Source organism: Orcinus orca, chromosome 9 (genome assembly GCF_937001465.1).
Source record: "Orcinus orca chromosome 9, mOrcOrc1.1, whole genome shotgun sequence".
Lineage (NCBI taxonomy): Eukaryota > Metazoa > Chordata > Mammalia > Artiodactyla > Delphinidae > Orcinus > Orcinus orca.
The window spans coordinates 14,543,768-14,570,430 of record NC_064567.1 but is presented as its reverse complement, the minus strand read 5'-3'; the positions used below and the strand labels follow the sequence as shown (position 1 = coordinate 14,570,430).

General features: G+C 48.2%; 1 protein-coding gene across 4 annotated transcripts in view; it reads right to left on the bottom strand.

Annotated features, from left to right (window-relative positions):
• KIAA1549 (KIAA1549 ortholog) overlaps positions 1-26,237 on the bottom strand; it is a 151,420-nt gene extending 125,183 nt beyond the window's left edge. For all 4 annotated transcript variants that reach the window (XR_007479353.1, XR_007479352.1, XM_033432375.2 and 1 more), the window contains exon 1: positions 25,931-26,237. Coding sequence is in view for 2 of the 4 variants with exons in the window: in XM_033432375.2 (XP_033288266.1) it covers positions 25,931-26,099 (169 nt within the window). In the remaining 2 variants the exon portion in view is untranslated. The remainder of the gene's footprint in view (positions 1-25,930) is intronic.
• Positions 26,238-26,663: the final 426 nt, after the last annotated feature.

Below are 26,663 nucleotides of genomic sequence, written 5' to 3'. Positions count from 1 at the left end.
CCTCCACCGGCTTCTTCATCTCTCCCTTTTCCTCAGATCTCCCGTCTCGCCTTCTAACATCACAGGCCTTCTCTCTCTGGAACATTGTCCCCTTAACCCGGTTGCTGCTCCGGGCACTATTTCTCTCTTGCCCTTCCCCTCCCTGGGCATTTCCTGGAATGCACAGTTGACCTCCTCTCCCCGCACTTCCTCTTTGTTAGCTCTGCACTCGCGAGGCTGGCCCAGGGGACAGTTTACGTACATCTCCGCAGTTTCTCAAGCAGCTCCCAAGTGAGCAACTGCACGGGCTTAAGTTATAAACCCACTCGTTAGATGATAACACCTGCTCTCTCCACAGAACAACTGACTCCAAATAAGTACACCTTTTAACAAAGTACCAAAAACTGAACAAATCATCCCTCTGGGATCATTCAGGGACTGAGTTAATCAAATGCTAATTGGAAAACACTCCTGAAATGACAGAAATTCTATACGTCCTGATGAACAAACTACAGGAAAAAGGAACACAATATAGATGCCTGAACAATAGCCAGGAATTTAAAAGTACTGATGAACTGATGTTACAGAGTTACCTCTGTAAATATTGCAGGATGCCATGGCTTTTATCTTATTTTTTTTTAATTTTCATTTATTTTATTAATTTATTTTTGGCTGTGTTGGGTCTTTGTTGCTGCGCGCGGGCTTTCTCTAGCTGCCTCGAGCAGGGGCTACTCTTCGTTAAGGTGCGCAGCCTTCTCATTGCGGTGGCTTCTCTTGTTGGGGAGTATGGGTTATAGGCACACGGGCTTCAGTAGTTGTGGCACCCAGGCTCAGCAGTTGTGGCTCGCAGGCTCTAGAGCGCAGGCTCAGTAGTTGTGGCACGCAGGCTTAGCCGCTCCACAGCATGTGGGATCTTCCCAGACAAGGGCTCAAACCCGTGTCCCCTGCACTGGCAGGCGGATTCTTAACCACTGCGCCACCAGGGAAGCCCCACTGCTTTGTTTTAACCAAACAGTCTGGCTCCAAAGCATAACTAATATGTACTGAAAGAACAGTTTCTGGAATCAGACAAACTGGGTTTGAATCTCCACTAACGCTGGGTTGATCAATCCTGTCCTCAGTGTTTCCATCCATAAAATGCGGAAAAGAACACACGCTCCAGAGTGTCATTAGATAGACTACGACAACGCAAGGGACCCTTAGCTGCATATCAGAATCGTCTGCGGCTCTGAACAGAATACTGATGCCTGTGTCCCAATCCCAGAGGTTCTGACTGAACTTTCTGGGTACACACTGGAATTTTGAAACTTTGCAGATGATTCTAATGTGCACAAGGTCAAGAACCAATGTACAAACACGTGGCAAGCCATCCCGCCAAAATGCCAGGTCTCAGTATGATCATTCATAATATGGCTTGGGAAAAGAAGAATTCGGGGCTCTAGGTCTAAACAAGATAAGGCACACAGGGACTTCCCTGGTGGCGCAGTGGTTAAAAATCCACCTGCCAATGCAGGTGACACGGGTTCGATCTCTGGTCTGGAAACATCGCACATGCCATGGAGCAACTAACCCTGTGCACCACAACTACCAAGCCTGTGCTCTAGAAGCCTACGAGCCACAACTACTGAAGCCCACATGCCTAGAGCCCGTGCTCTGCAACAAGAGAAGCCACCACAATGAGAAGCCCGCGCACTGCGATGAGGAGTAGCCCCCACTCGCCGCAACTAGAGAAAGCCCCTGTGCAGCAACGAAGAGCCAATGCAGCCCAAAATTAATTGATTATTTTTTTTAAAAAAAGATGAAGCACATAAAAGAATCAGGCTAAGGCAAGTGAGCATTTTCATCATCAGGAACCTGAAAGGGAAGATAGGCTTGTTCTGCTCTTCTCAGCTAGTAAAATCAGAAAATTGTCGTTCTTAGGAATAAGTTAAGGACTCTATATATCAAGTGATGTTCGTGAAGCTCACTCAGGGTAAAGGAGTAAGAACCGTAAGCTGTTGGTGTGAACTCCCAGGGCCTGAAGCTCTAACCAGCCACTAATATAATAATCACCTAATGGGCCACTTTAGCAAAATATGTATACTCTGGTCTAGAAATGTATGCTTCACCCACTGAAATTTGCACTTGGCATTAGAGACACTTTTTGTGTGTGTGTGGTAATTTATTTTTTTATTTTTTATTTTCTTAACATTTTCATTGGAGTATAATTGCTTTACAGTGGTGTGTTAGTTTCTGATTTATAACAAAGTGAATCAGTTATACATATACATATATCCCCATATCCCCTCCCTCTTGCATCTCCCTCCCTACCCCACCCTTCTAGCTGGTCACAAAGCACCGAGCTGATCTCCCTGTGCTATGCGGCTGCTTCCCACTAGCTAGCTATTTTACATTTGGTAGTGTATATATGTCCATATATACACTACCACTCTCTCACTTTGAGAGACACTAACTCTTATCACTTCTGTCACTTTGTGATAATCTTGAGAAGATTCTTGGTTCCTTGAAGAAGAGTTCTTAAAAGGTCCTATAAGGCTTTAAAAAAAAAAGTCACCCTTCCTACATGAAGCACTGCACACCCTCACCCCGGAAAAAAAAAAACCTCACAACAAACAAGCTGAAAAATCCATAGTGAAAAACAAAAAAAATGAAAGAAAATGTGAGTGAAATAAAATGAGGAAAGCCACCTTAGGAAAGGATGTAGTGCTACATTCAAAAGGGGGAGGTTACGGGCTTCCCTGGTGGTGCAGTGGTTGAGAGTCCGCCTGCCGATGCAGAGGACATGGGTTCGTGCCCCGGTCCGGGAAGATCCCATGTGCCGCGGAGTGGCTGGGCCCGTGAGCCATGGCCGCTGAGCCTGCGCGTCCGGAGCCTGTGCTCCGCAACGGGAGAGGCCACAGCAGTGAGAGGCCCGCGTACCGCAAAAAAAAAAAAAAGGGGGGGGGAGGTTACGTGATTCACATTCCCAAAAAGAGAATCCATGGGACTTTAATTTAAAATTTTCAAGAAATAAAATTTCAAGACCTTTTCCTGTAATTTCATCTATCTTCCACACAACACAAACACACACACATGAAACAAAATAAACTAAACACTTATTTCACATCTATTATGACTCATCCATTCAAAGGAGCGTTTTTTTCCACATTCTAAGATATCTGAAATTAGGATGCATTTGCAACCAAGGGTGTGCCGTCATTTAAGTGGCAATGTTTTTTCTTCATGATTTCTCTTCCTCAGAGGCACAGAAAATAACTGGCCCATCGCACTCTTGATGGCATCCTTCAATGAAATATTATACTAGTAATCAGAAATAATATTACTCTGTGCAAGGCAAGGGACCAATAATCTAATCACAGAGATAGGATGTATGCAGAGGAAGTTAGATTAATAATTTAAATTAGCTCTTAACAAGGGGCTGTGTGTAATATGGATGTAATAAACAGAAACTGCTAAAAGAATATGAAGCAGAAGACATGTGTGCAATTGAACTCTGTCAGTAAAAAATAAGCACTGAACTTTGCTCTGAAGATAGAATTTAGCAAACTGGGGAAGCCTGGGCAGGTGTTGCCTCTGGGGGAAACAGCATGAGTAAGATGTTAAACGCAGAACACAGAGGGCCCATCTGGGGCATAATTAACCTGGGTCAGGTGGGCAGTTCAGGCGTTCATGTAATGGGAGACAGGGTTGAAGAGGGGGTGAGACTCTTGAGGACCTGAACTGCTAGACAAAGCAGTTTGGAACTGATCGAACAAGCTGGCCTGGCATCCTTAACACCCGCTCCCTGCCAAGACGCAGGCAACGGCCGAAAGAACTTCCCCGGGCGCCTGCCCTCTGGCCAAAAATGGTCTGCTTCCTCCCTACGTCTTTCAGGGAATTTCTCTGCCTCTGGGCCCCTCTATTCCCAAAGGATGCCAGAGTGGGTCTTCCACTTCCGCTTCCCCTCCAGATGTGGTCTTGCACCACCCTTCCTGGCTCACTGAAGCTTCTGCCTCTCCAGGAAGGGATTTGGACCATGCAGAGCTCCTCAATTTTGGGGAAAAGATGGCCTTAAGCAAGAACCACGGACTTCCCTGGTAGCCCAGTGGGTAAGACTCGGCACTCCCAATGCAGGGGGCCTGGGTTCGATTCCTGGTCAGAGAACTAGATCCCGCGTGCCACAACTGAGACCTGGCACAACCAAAATAAATAAACAATAATAAATAAATAAATCATAAACAAACTTTCAAGGTCCAGCAGAGGAACTTTGGCGGAAAAGAAAAGCAAGAACCGCAGGAAGATGTGTGTAGCGCAGAAGAAAGTGAGCAGCGTCAGGATCAGGAGACGGGGGACTAAGGTGGGGAAAAGGAGGAGCCGCAGATGGAAGGCAGATCCAGCAACGGCGCGAGAACAGGGAGACAACAGAGCCTTGGAGCATTCGAGCTGTGATGCCCAAGAGGCTGATGACGCCACAGAAAAGACCCCCAAACAGATCAGCCGGGACTCAGTAAGTCACCACCCACGCCGCGCTCCTCTGAAGCGCCCTCGGGTGGCTCCTCCATCCCTTCATACAGACACTGACAGGCCCCCACCCTGTGCCAGAGACAGCACCGGACTCCTGGGATCTGGAGACGCTGTCCCTGTCCCCAAATTGCTCCTAGTCTGAGAGTAAAAACAAAATTAAAAATAAGTCGCTGTCAGAGTTTCAGTGTGAGAGCATGAGAAGTTCTGGAGCTAGACAGTGGCGATGGCTGCACCACAATGGGAGCACTTAATACCCTGAAAAACTGTACCCTGAACCACGGTTAAAGAGTAAATCTTATGTATTCTTACGACGATAACCAATCAATCACTGTAATACACGGTGGGAACAGTCAAACCGAGACAATGAACACAGCTGTGGCACAAAGAAGGCTCAGGAAAGAGGTGCTTAACAAAGGAAAGACAGCTGGGGCTGCACCCTGAAGGCTGAGCAGAGGGGATGGTCCAGAAAAGAGCCTGTGTTCCTCCAGCGCCCATCCTCCCACCCCCAGATCATACCCTCAGTCCCCCAGGATCACATCCCCGGTGTGGCCAAGATTCCCACTGCCAAACACCCTCTGACTCCTGGGCTCTGGATCTCGAAAGGTATGCACAGGGTAGTGACCCCTTTATGGGTGAGCACCTGTTCATGATGAGATGAAATAGAAGATAACCAGAAAACACGGCTGGGAAGAAACAATAGTCCTGGCCAGGTATTCTCCTTCTGGAAAATTGCTGAACTACACAAACTATAAATCTGTTTCTAAAAATCCCCAAACAGAGGGCATATTTTGGAATAGTTATTCTGGAAAGCATTCTGGTTTACACACACACACACACACACACACACACAGACACACACACACACACACGGCTTTTCCTTTTTGACCCAGTTATTCTCCTTCTATAAACCCATCCTAAAGGAAATAACCAGAAGCTCAAAGATCTATGCACAAAGAGGTCCATCAGAGCATTGTATAAAATGGCAAAGGATGAGTTACCAATGTAGACGCCAAACCAAGAATGGCTTGAAAAATTCTGCTCTGCAAAGGACCACTATGCATCCATCAAGAAATATTTTAAGGAATATGTAATAGCATAGAAAATGTTTATAAGAAAATGAAAATTGCAATATGGAAAATTATACAGATAATATGATCCCATTTTATGAAAAAGTCTATTATATATACCTGTATGTACTTTTTTTTTTTTTTTTTTTTTTTGGTTACGCGGCCTCTCACTGTTGTGGCCTCTCCCGTTGCGGAGCACAGGCTCCGGATGTGCAGGCTCAGCAGCCATGGCTCACGGGCCCAGCCGCTCCGCGGCATGTGGGATCCTCCAGGACCGGGGCACGAATCCACGTCCCCTGCATCGGCAGCGGACTCTCAACCACTGCGCCACCAGGGAAGCCCCCTGTATGTACATTTTTTTAAAAGATGAGAAAGACGCATATCAAACTGTTCATGAAATACTACAGTTATTGTTAGATGACAGAAATAAAGGTGTTTATTTTCTTCTAAATATATTTTCCATATTTTCCAAAGAATATATAAATGGGTATTATTTATAATCGGAGATAAATAAACTTTTCTTACCCCAAGACAGAAGGAGTCAACGATATGCAGGAAACTTGGACATTGACAGTATTAAATTTAAAATGACATTTGGGCTTCCCTGGTGGCACAGTGGTTGAGAGTCCGCCTGCCGATGCGGGGGACACGGGTTCGTGCCCTGGTCTGGGAAGATCCCACATGCCGCGGAGTGGCTGGGCCCGTGAGCCATGGCCACTGAGCCTTCACGTCCGGAGCCTGTGCTCCGCAACGGGAGAGGCCACAACAGTGAGAGGCCCGTGTACCGCAAAAAAAAATTTTAAATAATAATAATAATAATAAATGACATTTAACATCCACAGGGGTTTCAAGTTCAAGGACTAGGTCTGGGACAAAGACGCAGTTTTGAGGCTCAAATGTATAGAGGTGACTCCTAGGGCCAAGATACTGACTAAAATCTTTAAGAAAGAAAAGAGGGTGTGAAAAGAGTTTTGATTTAGGATTCAGGAGGAGGGAGCGGCAGTGAAAGATAAAAGAAAGTCTAGCTTTAAGAAGCGGCTGATGAATCCAGGGTACTGCATTCACTGAGTCATTACTCTGGTTCACTCAGTCGCTCATACAATCACGTATCCATTCAATCATTCATTGACAGGATCATTCTTTTCTTCAATCACGCATTTAAATAGTCAACAAACTTTCACTGAGGGCCAGGCATGGTGCTAGGCAGTGAGGATACAAAGACAAAAACTGCACCATTTTTCTACCCTCAAGAAGCTTCCAATCTAATTAGAAACAAATACTGCTCAGAGTGGTCAGTGCCATCATAGGGGTGCATGTGGACTGACGGCGTCTAAACCATTCTGGGATTTCTGGAAGGCTTCCTGAAGGAGGTGATATCTGGGCTGAGATTTTTGAGGAGGGAGAAAAATCAGGCAAATGAGGAAGAGAAAAAGCATTCTAGCAGAAGGAACAGCATAGGAACAGCATGTGCAAAGGCACTGAGACATAAAGAACTCAGGGTAGTTCCGCTTAGGGGAATGACCATATGGCCAGAGCAGTCTGGTGGAGAGGCAGGAAAGGGGGGAAAGGCTGCTCCACTATTATAGGCAGATCGAGAAAAATGAAGATTGAACAAACCAAGGACACTGCCATCTGTGGCATCACACTGCCCTTCTGATCAAATGAACTTAGTGAACACACTGACTAGGAACAGAGCCAAGAGGCCCATGAACGAAAACACAAGCAGAAACCCAGAGTCAACTGATAGATCTCAGCCAACTACGTTGTTAACGCATGTAACTCTGGACCCCATTCACATCCCATATCACTCACTGCCCTGACCTTATCTCTGCTGTCCCTCTATTTTCTCTCCCTCTTCCACCCTCTACCATTCAGCCTTCCTTCCCCAGTGCATTTTATCTCCAAGCACCCAGGCACTCTGCTAAAGGCATGGACTCCTGAGTTTGTCTGTAAAATTAAACATTTATTTCCATGTATCTATCTATAGGTGTATCGGTGTATGTACTGCTATTAACCTGTATACTTGTACACATGAGGCTTCTTTATGTACTCGCGTGTCTTTGTGTATGTTGTATTTGTGAAAATGTCTGTTAATACATATTTCTGTCTTTCCTCATCTTTGCCTGAATGTCTTCCTCTGGGTGTACGTACACGCATGTTTCCCTGTGAGTACGTGTGTGTATACAGGTGAAAAGACGTGCCGAGCATGAGTGGGCGTGTGACGCACACGCAGGCCACAGGAGTGGGCATCTGCAGCTTCAGCCTGCATGGTACCCACTCCCCCAGTCTTGCTTTGGGGAACACACCCTCCACCATGATCGAGGTACCATTGTCACCCAAGATGCCCATTCCCTCATGGTCAAGGGATGGGCACCTAACCCAAGCCCCAGGCTCTCCCCCCAGAACTGGAATCTTGAACAGAATAATAATAAAGGCTGAAATCCATCCTGTTGGCTGTGCCCTAAAGGAACAGTCTCCAACTTCTACAGCCTGGATCCTGAAGGTGTGGGTCCTGGGGCATCTTGTCAGGGCCACAGAAGTAGAAATTCACACACATATGAACATTTACATAACTTCCCAGCTGTAAAGTTCTGTGATTCAGGAACTATTTTACAACCTGTCACACACTTCTCATGACAACGGCTTTGCCTGGGATTATTTTTAAAACTGTGTTTCTCCCTCCCCCGTTCAGTTTCTTGCTGCCTTACTCTCCCACCAGCTCTTCTTCCTCTCCCAGCTCCAGAGAGGACCGGCTTCTGCCTAGTCACCCTTAACTAATGTGGACGGCAGACACTTCTGGATCACTCAGCAACAATCCAATATGACCCAAACAATGGGGCAGAGCTCAGAAACTGTTCCTGTTCAGGTAGGCACATAAGTTACACTATTAGAGAAGTACACATTTGTTTTTGCACTGTGGCCAAAAGTTCTAACCCATAATTTTTTAATCAAACAACCGTAGTAGTATTATAAAAACCTGGTGTATATTAAGGTATTCCCTCTTGGCAATTAGCCAACAATCAAAACTAAAAGACTACCAGAAATCATGACCATTAACAACTAGAAAAAGTACCACTGATCCATCCATTCACTCACTCATTTACTAGTGCTGGGCACTGTGGAATACAGGTGACCCTAACAGGGACCCCACCATAGGAAAAGGGAATGAAGGTGTGTGGCCGAGAGGCCCAAACTGCACAGGGCAAAGAGTCTTTGTATTTATTTCCCATAAAAAGCCTGCAATTATAACCCAGATTTTATAAATGCAGAAAATGTAATCATTGTTATGGTCATTTTTAACGTTGACACTGGTTATCAATTATTTCAGCATGAACTATGTCTTGAATGTTTGGTTACAAAATAAGATTTAAATTTATGTTAAATTAGAAACATTTTTTTCTTGATTAGATGATCCATTAACAAATCTCTTTATAAAATTATGTAAATGTTACTGTCAGAGTTATAAGTCAGTAAATTCCAAAGAGCTAAACTGCAGGGTCAAAGTGATGATCACAGAGCAACTGTGTAGGGAACTGTGTCTCTGAGCTAGACATGATCTGTCTTCAAACACTCAAGGACTAATAATTTTCAGCTCCAAATGTCATGGCTGTGTTGTATCAGGTCAGTGCTCAGGACTAGAGGACAAAGATAGAGAAGACTGCCAGTTTCCTGACATGGATAAAATCTGGTCTGGTCAGAAGCTTCAAAAGTTAATCCAAGATAGGGTGAATCAAAGCAGGAATTAGAGTGATGTCCCAGGCTCAATTGCTCAAAGGCTGACCAATTGAGGGGGGCTACCAGGGTCCAGGAGAAACAGAATTAACCCCTGGAACTCTGTGGCATGGGAAATAGTACAGATGATGTGTCAGAAAATACACACTAAAATGTTTCCAATCCCAGCAGAAGGCTGAACCTCCCAGACACCCAGGCTGGAGCCCAGGCAGCAGCGGCAGGCACCTCACGGGAGTTTATCTAGAGCCCTCCTGGAGGTAGAGCTGTTTCTCCCGTATGGAATGTGCTTTTCTCAAGAAATGCTTTCTAAGGCACGTAGAACTCAGAAGACAGGTGGAGGTGCCTTCCAGACCTTCCAAAGCGATCAAACTATTAGGAAGATATACTCCTCTGAATCAAAGTCTCCAGGAACGTAATTGGTCGGAGTGCTGGGAAACTGCAAGAACACTACAGACCCCACACAACAAGGGCAATTAGAAGGAATGGATGGACACAAAATGCAGCCTCTCCCTCAGTGCCTTCATAACCAGACGGGCCCCATGCAGGCCATCAGCACGACCTGAAGAGCGGAAGCCATCTCCCCCTCCCTGTGACCTGGGTGACAGCCAATGCCCACACCCCCCAGCCCACCAAAAAGAGCAGAGTCTCTTCTGGGGGCACAGCAGGTGGCTGAAATCCACTTCTAAGTTGTCCTAAAAGCTGTCTCAAGACTTGAAGTTTGGCACTTGAAGGGTACTTTAAATAGGCACCCAGCTAAAGGGCAAGAAACATCTCTAGGGTCAATGCAGGGGGATTTTTTTCAAATCACTGATGGAAATGCTGCTTTTTGAGAGCCACCAGGGAAATCTTGTAAGACTGAAGCAATCATAGCAGCAGCTGGATAGAAAATAGATCTATTAAATCAATTATACAGCAAGATAAAATTAAAATTAAAAAAAATAGATCTATTATACTCTTATGGGCTGAAAGAGCCACTATGGAACCAGTCCCAAGATGTAGCTTCTCTACCTGACAACCCTGCTGCAGAAATCCCCACAGGACTCAGGGAGGATGCTGCTGTACACAAATGACCCTCGCCTCCGTGGGCCCTCGACCATTCACCATCACTTTACAGCTTCCGGCTCTACTCCTTCTGCTATGGTCCACTGACCCTACAGTTATAAACCACTCCTTGCACAAAGCTCAACCTGCCCCTGCCCCATCGCACTGAAGTGATGACCACCCTACTGTCCAAAAGAAATGAGGCAACCAGACATGAAGTTCCTCAGTGGCATCATCCCCCCACCCCTCACCTGCACCCACCCACACCTGCACCCATCACTCCCTCTGTCCCATCTGTCTCAGTGGAAGAGGCACCATTCTTCCTGTCCAAGAATGCTCCGGAGTTTGAATCCCTCCTGTCCCAGTTACTAGCTGTGTGACCTAAGGCGAGCTACTTCACCTCCTTGTATATGTTTCCTCATCTGTAAAATGGAATTAATAATTGTAGCTGACAGGGTTGTTGCCAGAATGAAATAAGTTAATACAATTAATACATGTCGAGTGGCTAGAAGAATGCCTGGCATGTGGTAAGTGCACATTAAAAGTTGGTTAGCTATTATAATTCCTATTGCTTTTATCATTTATTTCTGTCTCTTCTGAGAACTTGCCCTAGTAATTGTATCTTTTTCCCCATTATCTTCAACCAATTTGTGCTTGTGGTCGATAATCTCCAAAGATGACCAACCATCAATTCATAACCACATGCTATTCCATCCACCAATGGGTAGATCCTAGTCCCTCCCGCCTCTTGAATCTGGGCTGGCCAGTGACTTCCTCTGACCAAGAGAATGCAGCAGGGGAACTTTCAAGCCCCAGATCTTAAATGAACTGGCAGCTTCTGCTTCGTCCCTCTTGGAAGCCAAATATGACAACCTACTACCCTGAGACCACCTCTCTTTGAGAAAGCCCAAGACAGTCACATGGGGAGAGAGAGGGAGGGTATGTGGAAGAGCACGAAGACACTAGACATGTGAGGGAAACCCTCGTGGACCTTCCAGCCCAGTCCCAGTACCAACCACACTCAGCCAAGTCAGGGACCTCAGGCCAGGCTACATGGAGCAGAAGAATCACCCATCTGAGCCCTGTCCAAATTCCTGACCCACAGAACCACTAGAAATAAAATATCATTATTGTTTTAAGCCATTCAATCTTTTTTTTTAACATCTTTATTGGGGTTTAATTGCTCTACAATGGTGTGTTAGTTTCTGCTTTATAACAAAGTGAATCAGCTATACAGATACATATGTTCCCATATCTCTTCCCTCTTGCATCTCCCTCCCTCCCACCTAAGCCATTCAATCTTGATGCAATTTGTTATGCAGTAACAGATAACTGAAACAATGTTCCCCTTCAGCACTAAAAGAATGCTCCATCGTACATCCCACCTTAAAACAAAATATCCCACACAGTTCTTCCATCCTACATTTACTACTTTATATCACCACTGCAGTCCTCTATTATAACACTTAGCATACTGCTGGACAGTTATTTATGTATAGGACTATCTCTCCTACTGGACTGAGTTCCTTCAGGGCCATGACTGACTGCCATGTTTATCTTAGTATCCCCACATCCAGCACCGCACTCAGCAAGTGGTGGTAAGTGCTCAAAAAGTGTTAGCTGAATGATGCATGCATGTGTGAATGAATGGGACCTCCATACATCTGGTCTACCTGCAGACATGCATTCTGGCACTGGAAACCCAAGACAAATATGGAAGAAACCATAGGATCCAAGAAAGCAAAATTTCAAGAACCGGATTCAAAAGGTGCAGGAAAGAGATAAAGGGAAAGATCAGCATGGTGAAGCCAGAAGCCACAACCTGAAAGCCACTGAGATTTGAGGGTTGTTTCTGCAGCACAACTAGTTTATCGTAAGTGATCGAATACATATTCTACAATTACATGTTGTTTTGTTCTCATGAGGAGCTGAACCCTGAATTGGAAGAGGGAGAAGAGGAACTTGAAGGATGCCAATGGTCAAAGTCTATATACACTGTGATTAAAAAAAAAAAAAAAAAGAACAGTTTCAGGCCTAAGATTTCTGGAAATTATTTAGGTTACACTTTAACACCAGATCCAGGCAAGAATTCAAGGTGTTAAGACGCTGTGTTTTATGAAGAACTAAAAAGGCTCAAGGGACATATAAAACAATGGAAGTAGGACAGCTTGGTGCACCGGTTGGGATTCAAACAATGTATGTATTTTAAGGTATCGACTTCCTCCCACCAAAATTTCAAAGTTAATGAGAAATTGATTTTTAAACCGGTGGTATACGCCAGTTTATTAATAAAGAGGATGTATCACAACCACACACTCTGCTGTCAGGAACAAGCTACAGAAAAATAGTACAGTTGAAACAAAGTAGAAATATTATCAAAACCACAAGGATATGATCCAGGACATGATAAGAGAGGAAATGCAGTAAGATAATGTCACTTGGTATTAGGAAAATGATTACCCTCTGTCCTGCAGGATATGGAATATGGGCTCATAATATGAATTTTAACTTTCTGAAATTTTCTATTTTTGAAATTTTTAATTTTTTTTTATTTTAATTTTTTTTTTTTTTGCGGTACGCGGGCCTCTCACTGTTGTGGCCTCTCCCGTTGCGGAGCACAGGCTCCGGACGCGCAGGCTCAGCGGCCATGGCTCACAGGCCCAGCCGCTCCGCGGCATGTGGGATCTTCCCAGACCAGGGCACGAACCCGTGTCCCCTGCATCGGCAGGCGGACTCTCAACCACTGCGCCACCAGGGAAGCCCTGAAATTTTTAATTTTTAATCTGAAGTAAAACAAAATGGCACCTTCACATAATACCCTAACTTTCAAAAGCCTGCTTCCTTCATTTCTCTTAATCAATATTTGTTGAGCACCTTCTTCTACGTGCCCGGCCTTGGGTGTGCCTTCACAGCCAAGACTTCTGACACACGCAAGGGGCTGGCGAGGGGCCACAGGTGGCTCTGACTGAAGCTCTGGATCCACAGAGCTCACTCTACCAAGCGAGCAAAGCCTGTGAGTGGGCATTTCAATGGCAGAGTTCATGGAGTCATTCTCTAACATGGACCCAGAGCGAAGGAAACTCCCAGGGTGAGGACTCCTCCCACTAATTGTGTGACCTTAAGCAAGTTTGTGAACCTCTCTAACCTCTATTTTCCTCATCTGTAAAATGGGGATAACAATAGTGCCTACCTCATCGAGTTGCTATATGGATTAAACATGATACATTGCGTCTAGCACAATGTTTGGCACACGGCTAGTGCTCTGTAATTGTTGGGTATTATTATTCCCAGGTCAGCCCTGAGATTTCTGCAAGGGAAACCAGAGAAAGGAACGCAAAGGGGACCTCAATCAAAGGCCTGAGTGCCTACTAACAAGCAAGGAAATGCAAAAGAAATTTTTGGGGTTTTTTTGGTTTTTTGTTTGTTTGTTTTTTGGTACACGGGCCTCTCACTGTTGTGGCCTCTCCCGTTGCGGAGCACAGGCTCCGGACGCGCAGGCTCAGCAGCCATGGCTCACGAGCCCAGCCACTCCACGGCATGTGGGATCTTCCCGGACCGGGGCACAAACCCGCATCCCCTGCATCGGCAGGTGGACTCTCAACCACTGCGCCACCAGGGAAGCCCCAAAAGAGATTTTTTAAAGTAGATATTTTTTACCTGTGAGTTTGGCAAAGATAATACAGATTGGTAACAGCCTATATTATGGAAAGGTAGAAGCAAAACTGGCACTCAGATTCATTGCTAGAGAGAATGTTGATTGCTTCAGTCTTTCTAGAGAGCAACTTGGCAACATATACCAAAATTTAATACATGAATGCTGCTTAGTCCAACAGTTCTATTTGCAGGAATTTATGTTAAGGAAATAATTGGAAAAGCGTGCCAAGATAGATGTACAGGGCTTCCCTGGTGGCGCAGTGGTTGAGAGTCCGCCTGCTGATGCAGGGGACACAGGTTCGTGCCCCGGTCCGGGACCATGGAGCGGCTAGGCCCATGAGCCATGGCCGCTGAGCCTGCGCGTCCGGAGCCTGTGCTCCGCAACGGGAGAGGCCACAACAGTGAGAGGCCCGCGTACAGCCAAAAAAAAAAAAAAAAAAAGTTAGATGTACAAAGATGCCCATAGCAGTGGGGTTTTTTTGGTTTGTTTTTTTAATTTAATTAATTAATTTATTTATCTATTTTTGGCTGCGCTGGGTCTTCGTTGTTGCGCGCGGACTTCTCACTGCGGTGGCTTCTCTTATTGCGGAGCACGGGCTCTAGGTGCGCGGGCTTCAGTAGTGGTGGCTCGCGGGCTCCACAGCGCAGGCTCAGTAGTTGTGGCGCACGGGCTTTGTTGCTCCGCAGCACGTGGGATCTTCCCGGACCAGGGCTCGAACCTGTGTCCCCTGCATTGGCAGGCGGATTCTTAACCACCACGCCACCAGGGAAGCCCAGCAGTGTTTTTTTATCACAGCACAAGTTGAAAGCATTATAATTATCCATCAACAGAGAACCGGGTAAATAAAGTGCAGAACATCCACAGCACTGAGTAAAGTCATGATGTGGATCTATATTTGCTGACAAGGGAAAGGCTCTAGGATAAAGTGTGAAGTGACAAAAAGCGAGTCAGCAAACAGCACGTAGAAGACGGCACTGTTCCTTCACGTGTATGTGTGTGTGCTTATACGTGTGAAAAAAAAGTCTGAAAGGAGAAACACCAAAATGTCATAGTGGTTATATCTGAGTGGAGGGATCTGGGGTGATTTTCACTTTCTAACTCACATCTTTTTGTACCATCGGAATTCACTAAATGTGCAACAAATCCGACGTGTTAAGCCTCGTCACGTCACTCCTCTCATTCTAATTCCCACCTTACCTGGGGTGACGACCAGTCCCGTGACACCTATGATACTCCCACCCAGCACCCACTTCCTCCCACTCCCCTCCCCGACCGTCTCTGCTTTGGGCACACTGGCCTCCTTCCCATCCCCCGACACGGGCACACTCCCACCTTTGCGCTGGCTGCTTCATCTGCAGCGAACACCGCCCCCCAAAGACCTGCCTGGCTCACCCTCTGGCCTCCTTCAAATCTTAAGAGTAAGTGTTACCGTTATGGCTTGAACCATGTCCACACACACACACACCAAATTCATAGGTTGACGTCCTAACCTCGAATACCCCAGAATGTGACCTTATTTGGAAATAAGGTCACTGCAGATGTAGGTAGCTAAGATGAGGTCACACCGGTGTAGAGTGGGCCTCTAATCCAATGACTGTCCTTATAAAAAGGGGAAATTTGAACACCGACATGCACACAGGGAGAACCCCACGTGAAGACTGGAGTTTCGCTGCCACAAGCCAAGGCCTGCCAGAATCCAGGAGAGAGGCCTGGACAGACCCTCCCCACCACTGCCCTTCAGAGGGAGCTCGACCCTGCAGACCTTGACCTGGGACGTCTAGCGACCAGAACGCTGCCGCAATAAACTTCTGGTGTTTAAGTCGCGGGTTTGTGGCCCTTCATTATGGAGGCCCCAGCAGCTAATACAGGCACCCTCTTCACGTGGCCTCCCGCACCACCCAGATTCACACTTCAGCCCCTCACTCCCAAGCCCTTTACTCCTCCACTTCTTCACGGCATTTATCACCTAAAGGTAATTACATCATCATGTAATTACCTTTGTTCACTGCTGCATCCCCAGGGCCCAGCACAGTCTCGGCCCAGAGTAGGCTGCTCCAGAAAGATTTGCTGCACAGGTAAACAAACAACTCAGAACCAAACAGATCAAGTCTGGCCTGGCGGAGCTGACTGTCTAGTGGAGGGAGACGGAGAATAAACAGACCCGTGTAAGATGGTGATAAGTGCCATGGAGACAAATCAGGGTCAGGTGCAAGGAATTACGGAGGGGCTGCTGTTTCTTGAAAATAGAGTTAGAGAAGGCCTCTCTGATGACGTGAGACTTGAGCAGAGACCTGAAAGAAGGGGTGCAGTAAACCATGGAGATCGCATCTGAGATAAGAATGTTCTAGGCAGAGGGAACAGTAAGTACACATTAGTGGAAGGAACACATACCATTTTTACAATCAGAAAAAAAAATAAAACTATTGTAAGTCTGAAAATGCATCCAAATATGTAAAAGCCCGATTCCAAGGGCAAGGAAGAAGAATCTGGTTTTATAAATTCTTAAGACTCTATTCAGGCCCAGGATGAAAACTCCAGCCCCTTCCTAGAGTCCCCTTCCCCAGCCCCAGCCCCATCTCATCCTCCATCAAATGGCTTTCTCAACACTACAGGTGAGGTGAGGTGAGGTAAGAAGTGATGTATGAGGGGCAGGTAAGGTGAGGTGAGAGATAAAGCATAAGGTGAAAGGTGAGGTGAGAGATAAAGCATAAGGTGAAAGGTGAGGTTAGAAGTGAGGGATGAGGGATGAGGTGACGTGAGGTGAAGTGGTCCTGAGGCTGAGAGGCCTGGAGATCCCTGATGGTGCCACAGAGCCAAGTGCAGGAAATGTGACTGCTGTCCTAGCCACCAGCTGCCGACTTGCCCCCATCAGATCTGGCCTCTGATGGCCTGCAGAGGCCTTTCCATCCCAGCCTGTCAGCTGCCTCAGCCGGCATGTTCCCACAGCGAGCACCTGTCCTGTGTTCCTGCCCTGCCCCCAGGCCACAGTGGCTCCCAGCTCTGATGAATGTTCATTCCTGCTACCCAACCAGCTAGTTCCTACTCTGCCTCACTTTGGTTTTTTAATAACCGTAGTTTTAAAAAACCCACATAAGGGACTTCCCTGGTGGCACAGTGGTTGGGAGTCCGCCTGCCTATGCAGAGGACACGGGTTCGAACCCTGGTCCAGGAAGATCCCACATGCCGCGGAGCAACTAAGCCCGTGCGCCACAACTCCTGAGCCTGTGCTCTAGGGCCCTTGAGCCACAACTACTGAAGCCTGCGCACCTAGAGCCCGTGCTCCACAACAAGCCACCGCAATGAGAAGCCCGCGCACCGCAACGAAGAGTAGCCCCCGCTCGCCGCAACTAGAGAAAGCCCGCGCGCAGCAACGAAGACCCAACGCAGCCAAAATATAAATAAATGTTTTTAAAAAATAAAATTAAAACCCCCATAAAATTTACTGTCTTAACCATTTTTAAGTGTTCAGTGGCGTTAAGTCCATTTACATTGTCATGCCACCAATCTCCAGAACTTTCTTCATCTTGCAAAACTGAAACTCCGCTCCCATTGAACACTAACTCCCCTTCCCTCCTCCCCTCAGCCCCTGGCGGGCACCACTCTACTTTCCGTCTCTGTGATTCTGACAACTCTAGATACCACATAACTGGAGTCATACAGTTTTTGTCTTTTTGTGACTGTCTTACTTCACCTAGCATTAATGTCAAGGCTCATCCATGTTGCAGCCTATATGAGAACTTCCTTCTTTTGTAAGAAGTAATAACAACTCCCTTGTATGGATGGACCACATTGTGTTCATATCTGTTGACGGGCACTTGAATTGCTTCCACGTTCACCTCACTTTTGACACCTGTTTGCTTCAGCTGCCTCCAGGTGCTTTTGTAATCCTCAGCTGTCACCACCAAGATCGCTGCAGGGCAATGCACGGCTGGCCGAAAGGCCTCCCAACACGCCCAGGCCGAGGGCAAACAGCAGCAGGAGCAGTTCTCTAAGCGACGTGTCCCACCAGACGCCAGCCCAGTTCTGAACCCGCGGCTGCCCCGTTCTGAACCCGCGGCTGCCCCTTCGCTCAGTTTTCCCAACCAATTTGAAACCTGAATGTTTACGAGCTGAAGACTCCCCACTAACAGGCAACAACCAAAAGTCTTGGAAACGCACCCAACCTCAAGGAAACACTGCCTAGGCCAGAGCTTTTCAAACCTTAGTGTGCAGACAACTCACCAAGGCAGGCCCTTAAAATGTAGATTCAGCAGATCCAGGCGGGACCTGGGTGCGTGCCTTCCTAATGCGCTCCTGAGGCTGCTCCACGCAGCACGCAGCACGCAGCACGCAGCACGCGCAAAGGCCTTGCCGCCTCCCCTCCCCTCCCCCACCCCGTCCACACCTATCTCCTGGGTTCAGTGCAAGTTCTCCTACAAGATGGCTGTGGAAGGCTGTGTGTGTCTGTGTGTCTGTGTGTCTGTGTGTGTGTCTTCCCCCTTTGAAGGCTCCCAGCAGGATTTCCCCAGCGTTTACAGCAGCCCTTCAGGCTGTCTGGCTCCAAAGTTAATCCCAGCACCCAAAACCACGGTAATGAAGGGTTCCTTCCACAGGCCCCAACACGAGAACAAAGAAAGGAGCGGGGAGAGTCTCCCATTGGCTCCACAGGGCCGCAAACACCTGCCCATCACCACGAGCAGGAGGCCCCCAAGCCCCGACCTCCCGCTGAGACGTGCCACCCACCGCCCAGGACGGCTGTCACCCCCTCACGTTCTGCCCAGGCTCTGGGCCACCAGGGCCGCAGGAAAGGCAAGCAGAGCGCGCCTGCCGGGCCTGCTGCCGAGACAGGCCTCCCAGTTGCAGCCGGGCCGGGCACCGCCCGGCGATTCGTCCACTCACCTCCTCTTCATCTCCTCCGGAGACCAGTGGTGGTCTCCTTCCTCACGCTCCCGAGCCCCTCTCACAGCTGCCTTCTTCTCAGAAGAGGGCCTCGTCCACCATCCCCACGAACGGGGGGGTCAGTCACCAGCCCCTCAGCCCATCTCTGCCCCCAGGTCTAGCCTCCTCCTGCTCTCCTCCAGCCTAAAGTGAATCCCTCCAGGGCTTCCCTGGTGGCGCAGTGGTTAAGAATCCACCTGCCAATGCAGGGGACACAGGTTCGAGCCCTGGTCCAGGAAGATCCCACGTGCCGCGGAGCAACTAAGCTCGTGCGCCACAGCTACCGAGCCTGCGCTCTAGAGCCTGCGAGCCACAACTACTGCGCATGCGCTCTAGAGCCCGTGAGCCACAACTACTGAGCCCGCGCTCCGCAGCGAGAAGCCACCGCAATGAGAAGCCCGCGCACCACAACGAAGAGTAGCCCCCTCTCGCCACAACTAGAGAAAGCCCGCGCGCAGCAACGAAGACCCAATGCAGCCAAAAATAAATAAAATAAATGAATTTATTTTAAAAATAAATAAATAAAGTAAATTCCTCCACTCTTCCCTGGGTCTCATACCCTCCAAACCCCCGGGAGCCTTCGCTCCGGCGCTCACTGCCGCCCCTTCCAGCCACATCTGTCTCCTCCTCCAGCCCACCCCGTACTGGCCGATTCCTCCCCTTCCTCACCGGCCCCAGGGACTCCTACTTGCCGCTCCCCCTTCACCCTCCCTTAACGTCCTGCCTTATTTCACCCCCGTGAACAGACACAGCACCCCCCAAAGCAGGACTCGGCCCTCCGGCAGTTGCCGGCCGGTTACCACGAAGCACAAACTGGAGTTGAAAAGCAGCCTCTCTGCGGCTGAGCCTCGATCTGAGGAGGGCAAGTCTCAGGCTTCAAATCCTTTCACTTCCCCCTCTTGTTGGCCCTTTTCAGCACCAACGTTTTGAATACTCTGCACCCGCCACGTCCTAGTCCCCGCTCCCGCCCGCATGTCCTACATCCCCGCTCTTCTCCCACTGCTCCATCCACTGCTTCCCCCTCCTTCCTCATCCAGCCCAGACTCCACACGGCGGCATCCCCACCACAGATCCCTCCACTGCCCTCGGCCCTTCACCGCGTCTGCCCAAGATTCCCAAACCTGACTCAAGCCAACCGCCCACGTTCCCTGGCCACACACGGCCAGTCAGATGCTACAGGACAAACGGCATCACATATGCACTGGCGACACTACAGATTTCTCTCATCACCTTAGGCTTCACTCCCAACCTTCCAGCAGTCCCCCCCGATTCCTTCCCCCATTATTTCTCCCCCACTCGCTGTGGTGCGCCAGCCTGCCCACGGGAGCTTCTTCACTTTGCAGGAATTACCCTTCAGTTACTTCTACTCTTGCTTAAATTTTCAACCACTGTATCTTTACTGATTGTTCCTTGAAGCCTATAAACATGACCAAGTCTATACATGTTTTCAAAATTTCCATCAACCCCACGCCACCATGAAGTGACAGGTGGCAAATCTGGTCACGTCACTTCCTTCTTGCCTAACCACCTGCAGGGTCTCCCGTGGTTCTCGTGACTTCCGAGTCTGACTCCACAGCCTGTGCTCTTGGGACTAGGTTTATGAGGTGGGGTGGGAGTGGGGATCTAGGATGCAAGGGATCAGGAGAAAATGGACACGGTGGGTGTCCTGGGGGTGGGGATGCAGGAGGGAAGAGTGGAGGAGGATTTTTTTTAAAAAAGAAGTATTGAATACAATGGCCTTCAGTAAGTCACTGGGCTAGAACATCTACAGGACAGTGAGACAGTGACACTCACAAACATTCAGTAGAAGTAGGACAGTTGCTATAACAAGTGCATTCCAAGGTATCCAACCTGTGGACCTGAAATATAAGAGCTAAAGGGAACTTAGAGATCATCTCAGCGACCCCTTATTACACTGATGAAATAACCCAGGACACGGTGACCTATCCACAGTCACACAGCAAGTCACTGGCTGAGAAGAGCACGTTCAGGTATGTTAACTCACAATTCAATGTGCTTTCCAACAAATCATGCTGCCTAAGCACATGAGAGAGAAATCATGTCACAGTGAGCTGCAGATGAAAGGTGGGTGGTCACAACTTGGAAACAAATTAGATCAGTGAGAACAGCATCTTCCTATCTGGGAAAATCAACCTAGTGTAATTATAATTACAGTAATTAGCTGCCTCTAGCACCCAAGGCACTGAGAAAAAACCTGTGGCTCCCAGGTCCCCCGTGACTTTTCACAACCCTGCTGGGTTTTGTTTTCAGGATTAAATGAGGCATTTCCTGACAAAGACCGCAGCAGCTGTTCCCTAGGGGCCAGGAGGTGAGGATTTAAAATGACATCCTCTATGCCCTTTGATTCTCAACCCAAAGACAACCAAGCAAACAAGATATAACCAAAAACAGTTTCAATGTCACGATTTTAAATCAACTGTTCTAACAGTTAAAAGACAATTGCAAGATATTAAGTGGTATATCCCCAAAATGCCATTAACTTTCAATTAGGGGTTTATGGTAACTGGATCATTGGTTCCAAGGTGAAGGTGCCTTAAAAATCAGCGGTGAACTTGTTAAAAAGGAAGATTCCCAGTTACTACCGCCGAAGATTCTAATGTAGGCCAAGGGTGAGCCACAGAAATCTACATTCTTTTTTTTTTTTTTTTTTTTTTTTTGCACTATGCGGGCCTCTCACTGCTGTGGCCTCTCCCGTTGCGGAGCACAGGCTCCGGACGCGCAGGCTCAGCGGCCATGGCTCACGGGCCCAGCCGCTCCGCGGCATGTGGGATCTTCCCGAACCGGGGCACGAACCCGTATCCCCTGCATCGGCAGGCGGACTCTCAACCACTGCGCCACCAGGGAAGCCCAGAAATCTACATTCTTAACAAGCACCCACACGTCCCCAAGAGGCTCGAGGAATCACACCTTCGAAACATTTATCTAAGTCGTTGTTTATAGGTACTAAACCACTCAAAAAGTGTAACAATATTCACCTCAAAAAGCTAATAATAAAATAGTGCATTAAGATAAAAATTTAACATGTCATGAAGCGCAATGAAGAAAAACAAAATGGCAGATTTTGCTAATCAAAATAATCAAATTTCAAGATTATATAAAATTTAAAAGAAAATCCATTTGGAGGGGGAGAACACAACAAAAAGGAGAAAAAAAGGTTGTTATCTTTAATACATAAAGAAAAATTTTAAATATATACGTGTGTGTGTGTATATGTATATATATCACAGGTAAATAAGCAAAAACAGAAAATTCGCAGAATACAAATACAAAATAAACAGAAAATATTCAACTCAAGGGACTTCCCCCGTGGAGCAGTGGTTAAAAATCTGTCTGGCAATGCAGGGGACACGGTTTCGAGCCCTGATCCAGGAAGATCCCACATGCCGCAGAGCAGTTAAGCCCCTGCACCACAACTACTGAGCCTGCACTCTAGAGTCTGCGTGCCACAACTAGTGAGCCCACGTGCCACAGCTACTGAAGCCCATGCACTGAAAGCCCAGAAAGCCCATGCTCCACAAGAGAAGCCACCACAATGAAAAGCCCGCACACAGCAACAAAGGGAAGCCCCTGCTCGCCACAACTAGGGAAAGCCCGCGTGCAGCAACAAAGACCCAACACAGCCAAAAATGATAAATAAATAAATAAATTTATATTAAAAAATTCAACTCAAAAGTAATAAAAAATTAAAGCAACAAGAGTTTTAAAAATAATATTCCATGCTGGTTATGATGAAGTGAAACAGTGAACTGCATAAACTGCTTGGGTTAATTTCAGCATTACAGCTTTACATAAAAAGTTGATTCATTCAACAACCACCTACTGAGACACGTATTAGGCACCCAGCGGAGCCCACGCACAAAGAAATATAGACAAAGCCTAACCTACATAGCTATTCATCATAGCATTATTTATAACAGCAGAAAAAGCTGGAAATAATAAAAGAATAATTAAGTAAATTATTAGGATGGAAACTGTTTTTGAACAATATTTAATGAATAGGGAAATGCTTAAGTTAAATATTGAGTGAAAAAAGTAAATACATATAATTCAGTTTTCTTTTTATTAACGTTAACAAAGGAAAGACAAAATTATTTACAGTGTTAGCTATAGGTTATGAGATTATGGATACCTGTTTTCTGTACCTTCCAATAATTTCCGAAGTTATCAATTTCATAACTATTATTTTAAGAAAGACTTTTATCCCTGAATAAGATGAAGAAATGGGCACAACCCTTTCTTTTAATATTGTGGATGTAGGATCTCCTAAAAGGACTCCATTCAAAAATAAGTCCAAAATATTACAATTTGTTTCCACCAGACCAAACTTATAAATGTTTAAACAAGCAAACAAAAAAGGGCACAATCAAAATGCTGAATGAAATAGAAATAGACAAGAAATCAATAAAACATAGAAATTTAAACAAAGACTGAAATAAGGGGAGCAACTGGAGGGTGGACTCCATTTAACAAAAGTTAACAAGGAAAGACAAACCTGCGGAAGGAGACGCGAGTTTGCAGGCAGCCACAGAAGGGACTACAGCCTCATCTAGGAGACCCAAGGCAGGAGTAAGACATGCCACTTTCTGACTAATACCACTTACTCTTCAGAAAGAGAACTACCACGGCATGTTCGGCAAAGCCTCCCCAGCCCCACTCCAATGGTGAAAATACAACACTCAGGAAGAGGAGCCAGAGGGTCCTGGTGGCACAGAGACAAGACGTGGACTGAAATGCAGCATCTCTTCAGGATCACCTGCCACTCACCATGCCCAGCTATCCTACATCAGGAAGCCACCCTCCACCACTATCACTCCTCTCAGCCTTCAAGTGGATCGGGGCCACCTTTAAGAGGTCTTCCTTAAGGAGCCCTTTCACTCACTGCCTCTCCTATCCGGGGACAGTCCGTGCAGGGGTCGGCACCTGCTTAGGCGCTGCTCTGGGTCTCCACCTGGATCCTTGAGGACCGGCGCTGTGTCCCTCCCCTTCTCAGTTCCTATCCTATGACCCAGCCTAGAAGCAGCTTTATGATTATTATTTTTTGCGTGCCTCAACCAGGGGAGCCCAATACACCAACCCATGAAGAAGTCTCTGCTTCCGTGCTGTCAGCTCTAGAGCAGAAATATAATTTCAAGTCACCAGGTTGAATATTTGTATTTGGGGTTTAAGGGGGAACAGGAACAGACTTGCACCGACGAGAAAGTTATGGAGGAACAGTACAAACAGCTCCATTTATTCTAAATTTATCAAGAGAATTACTTATATTATCCACAACATCTGCAGCAAATCCAGATGGCCATGTTCACATGGGGAAGCTGAAGAGAGGTTACATGCGTAGAGTCTGGAGTCAAACTAACCTAAACTCCTGAAGCCTTAGTTTTCTCATCTGTAAAATGAGTGTCATCGGATCATGTAAGTAAAATGCAGCACCTGGCGTACAGCAAGCACTCAGTAAATGGGAACAATTAGCTTGCCACGTCCCCCAGCAGATGAATCCATGAGTATCAGATGGGCTTGCTTTGTTGACTAACGCCAAGAGCCCTCTTCATGATTACCTCTTCCCGTGGAAAGCTCTGGGTCTCCGCTCCTCTGGACACACAGGCTAGAACGCTCAGAGGCAGGACTGGGAGCTGAGGAGCTAGGTCAGACAAAGCTGTTTACACTCTCTGTGTACTGCATGAAAGAGACCCATTTTGTCCCCCCAGCTCTGGTGTGACTCCCTGAGCAGGGCTCTACCCAGTTATGGGAAATCTATGAGGAGGTCTCAGGTGTGCATAAGTCCACGGGTTAAGAGCCGTAAGGAGAATGGAAAAGAGATGAGTCTGCACCAACTAGCCTGTGACCTTGAGCAAGTCACTTCTCTGTCAGTTTCCTCTTCAGTCAGAGGAGCAGTTCCATTCTATGATCCCTTAAGTCCCTTCCTATGCTTTTTTGTCCCATCCTCTATCTGGCACTGGTTATAATTCTGACAGTGAGGTCCAGGGACACCTTCAAATGTGTTCCATTTCCTTCCAAAGCCACTTGCCAGTCCTCTGGCACTGCTCCCATGAGAAGGGAGGATTTGGAGTGGCTTCCATGGCTTTCTGGTTTTGTTCAGTGTGCAGCAGCTCTGCGCACTGCTCACTCCACCTTTCCTGCCCCCAAAGTGGTCAAGTGTGTGTGTGCTGGGGCAATCACTGGCTTGCAGCATGTCATCTCAGAGATGGTTTCCAGACCATCCTCTGTGTAGGCTCGGGGTGGACAAATAAACATTTCAGAGAAGCAATATGAATTAAATCATTTCCTCAACAACAAAACCCGCCCACATGCTTCTTCATAAATCATGCCTCCTAATTCCACGCTAACAGTCAGTAAACTGCATCTATTATAAAAACAACCCTTACTCCTTTCATGCCCTGACACTTAAGAATCACAATATTTTCACATTCTGTTGTATTAATGCCTTTGCAGAAGTAACAGCAATAGCTATTTCCCTGGAAAGATCCATGGCCAGGGCGCTTTCCAAGAGATACTCTTTGAATGTTCTTTGTGTCCTGGTGCACTGGGGGACACCGCCAGCTGCCTGCATCGGGGGGAAGCAGGGCCACCCAGAGTAATGCAATACTGTCTTCAAGCAAACACACCGAATGTACCCCTTCGCCCCGACAATAAAGTATTTCCAAAAATTTGATGTAACCATATTCATATAGCCATGCACAAATACAATTCCAGTGCCTGCGTTTTGCAGGGAAAATAAAGGCACATTCTGAGATGAAGCCACCAGACCCGCCACAGGCTCCCTGGATAACAGAATAGCTTTGCAGACCTTCAGCAAGATTGGCCAGAACCCGCTTGCTTTTTCGTATTATTTTCTGCGTGTCTTTATTTGCTGGGCCCAACAAGAATGGAAAAGCATCTCAAGAAAGGAGGGCGAGGGAGCGGTGGAGAATAAAAGAGGATGGGCGGGGAAAGCCGGATTTTGAAAATAGCAGCAATGAAGGAAGGCAGGGTCGCGCCGGAGGGTCTCCGCGGTGCTTACCTGGGGCGCACGAGGCCGGCCGGGCCAGCAGCAGCAGCCAGAGGCCGGGGAGCAGCAGCCCCGAGCGGCGGCGGCGGCGGCGGCGGCGGCGGCGGGCGCGGCGGGCGGAAGGCCCGCGGTCGCTCGGCCCCGGGACCAGCGCGACCCCGGCGCGGGTCTTCCCCTCCATGGCCGCGCCTCGGCGTCGGCGCCGCGCCTCTGGCTGTCCCGGTCGGCGCCCCGGCCCGGCCTCGCGGCTCAGCGCTCACAGGCCCGGGAGGGGCGGCCGCTGCGGCGGCGACTGCTGGGACGGGGTGCCGCGCACCGGCGCGGAGGGAGGCCGGCGAGGCGGGGGCTGGCCGGGGGCCGGAACCGCGGACGGACGGGGGCAGCCAGCCGCACGCCGGCCTCCCCGCTCCGCCCCCTTCGGAGCCTCCAAGCCGCTGCCCGGCAACGCGCGGGCCCGGGCGCGGGCAGGCGAGCACCACCTCCCGGCCGGCCGGGCTCCTGCCTGCGGGGCTGCAGGCGGCAGGCGCGGGGCGCGGGCGCACGGGGGCTGCGCGGCGCGGGGTCGAAGCCCGGCCCGCCCCCGGGATCCGCCTCCTGGGTGGGGACGCGCGGGACGCTGGAGGCCTGGGCCCGGCCGGCGGCCGGCGCCGCCCCGACCCGCACGGAACACCCGGTCCGCCGCCCTGATGGCCCGGCGCGTCCCGCCCCCGGCGGCGCCCGCCGGGAGGGAGGCCCACGAGGAGGG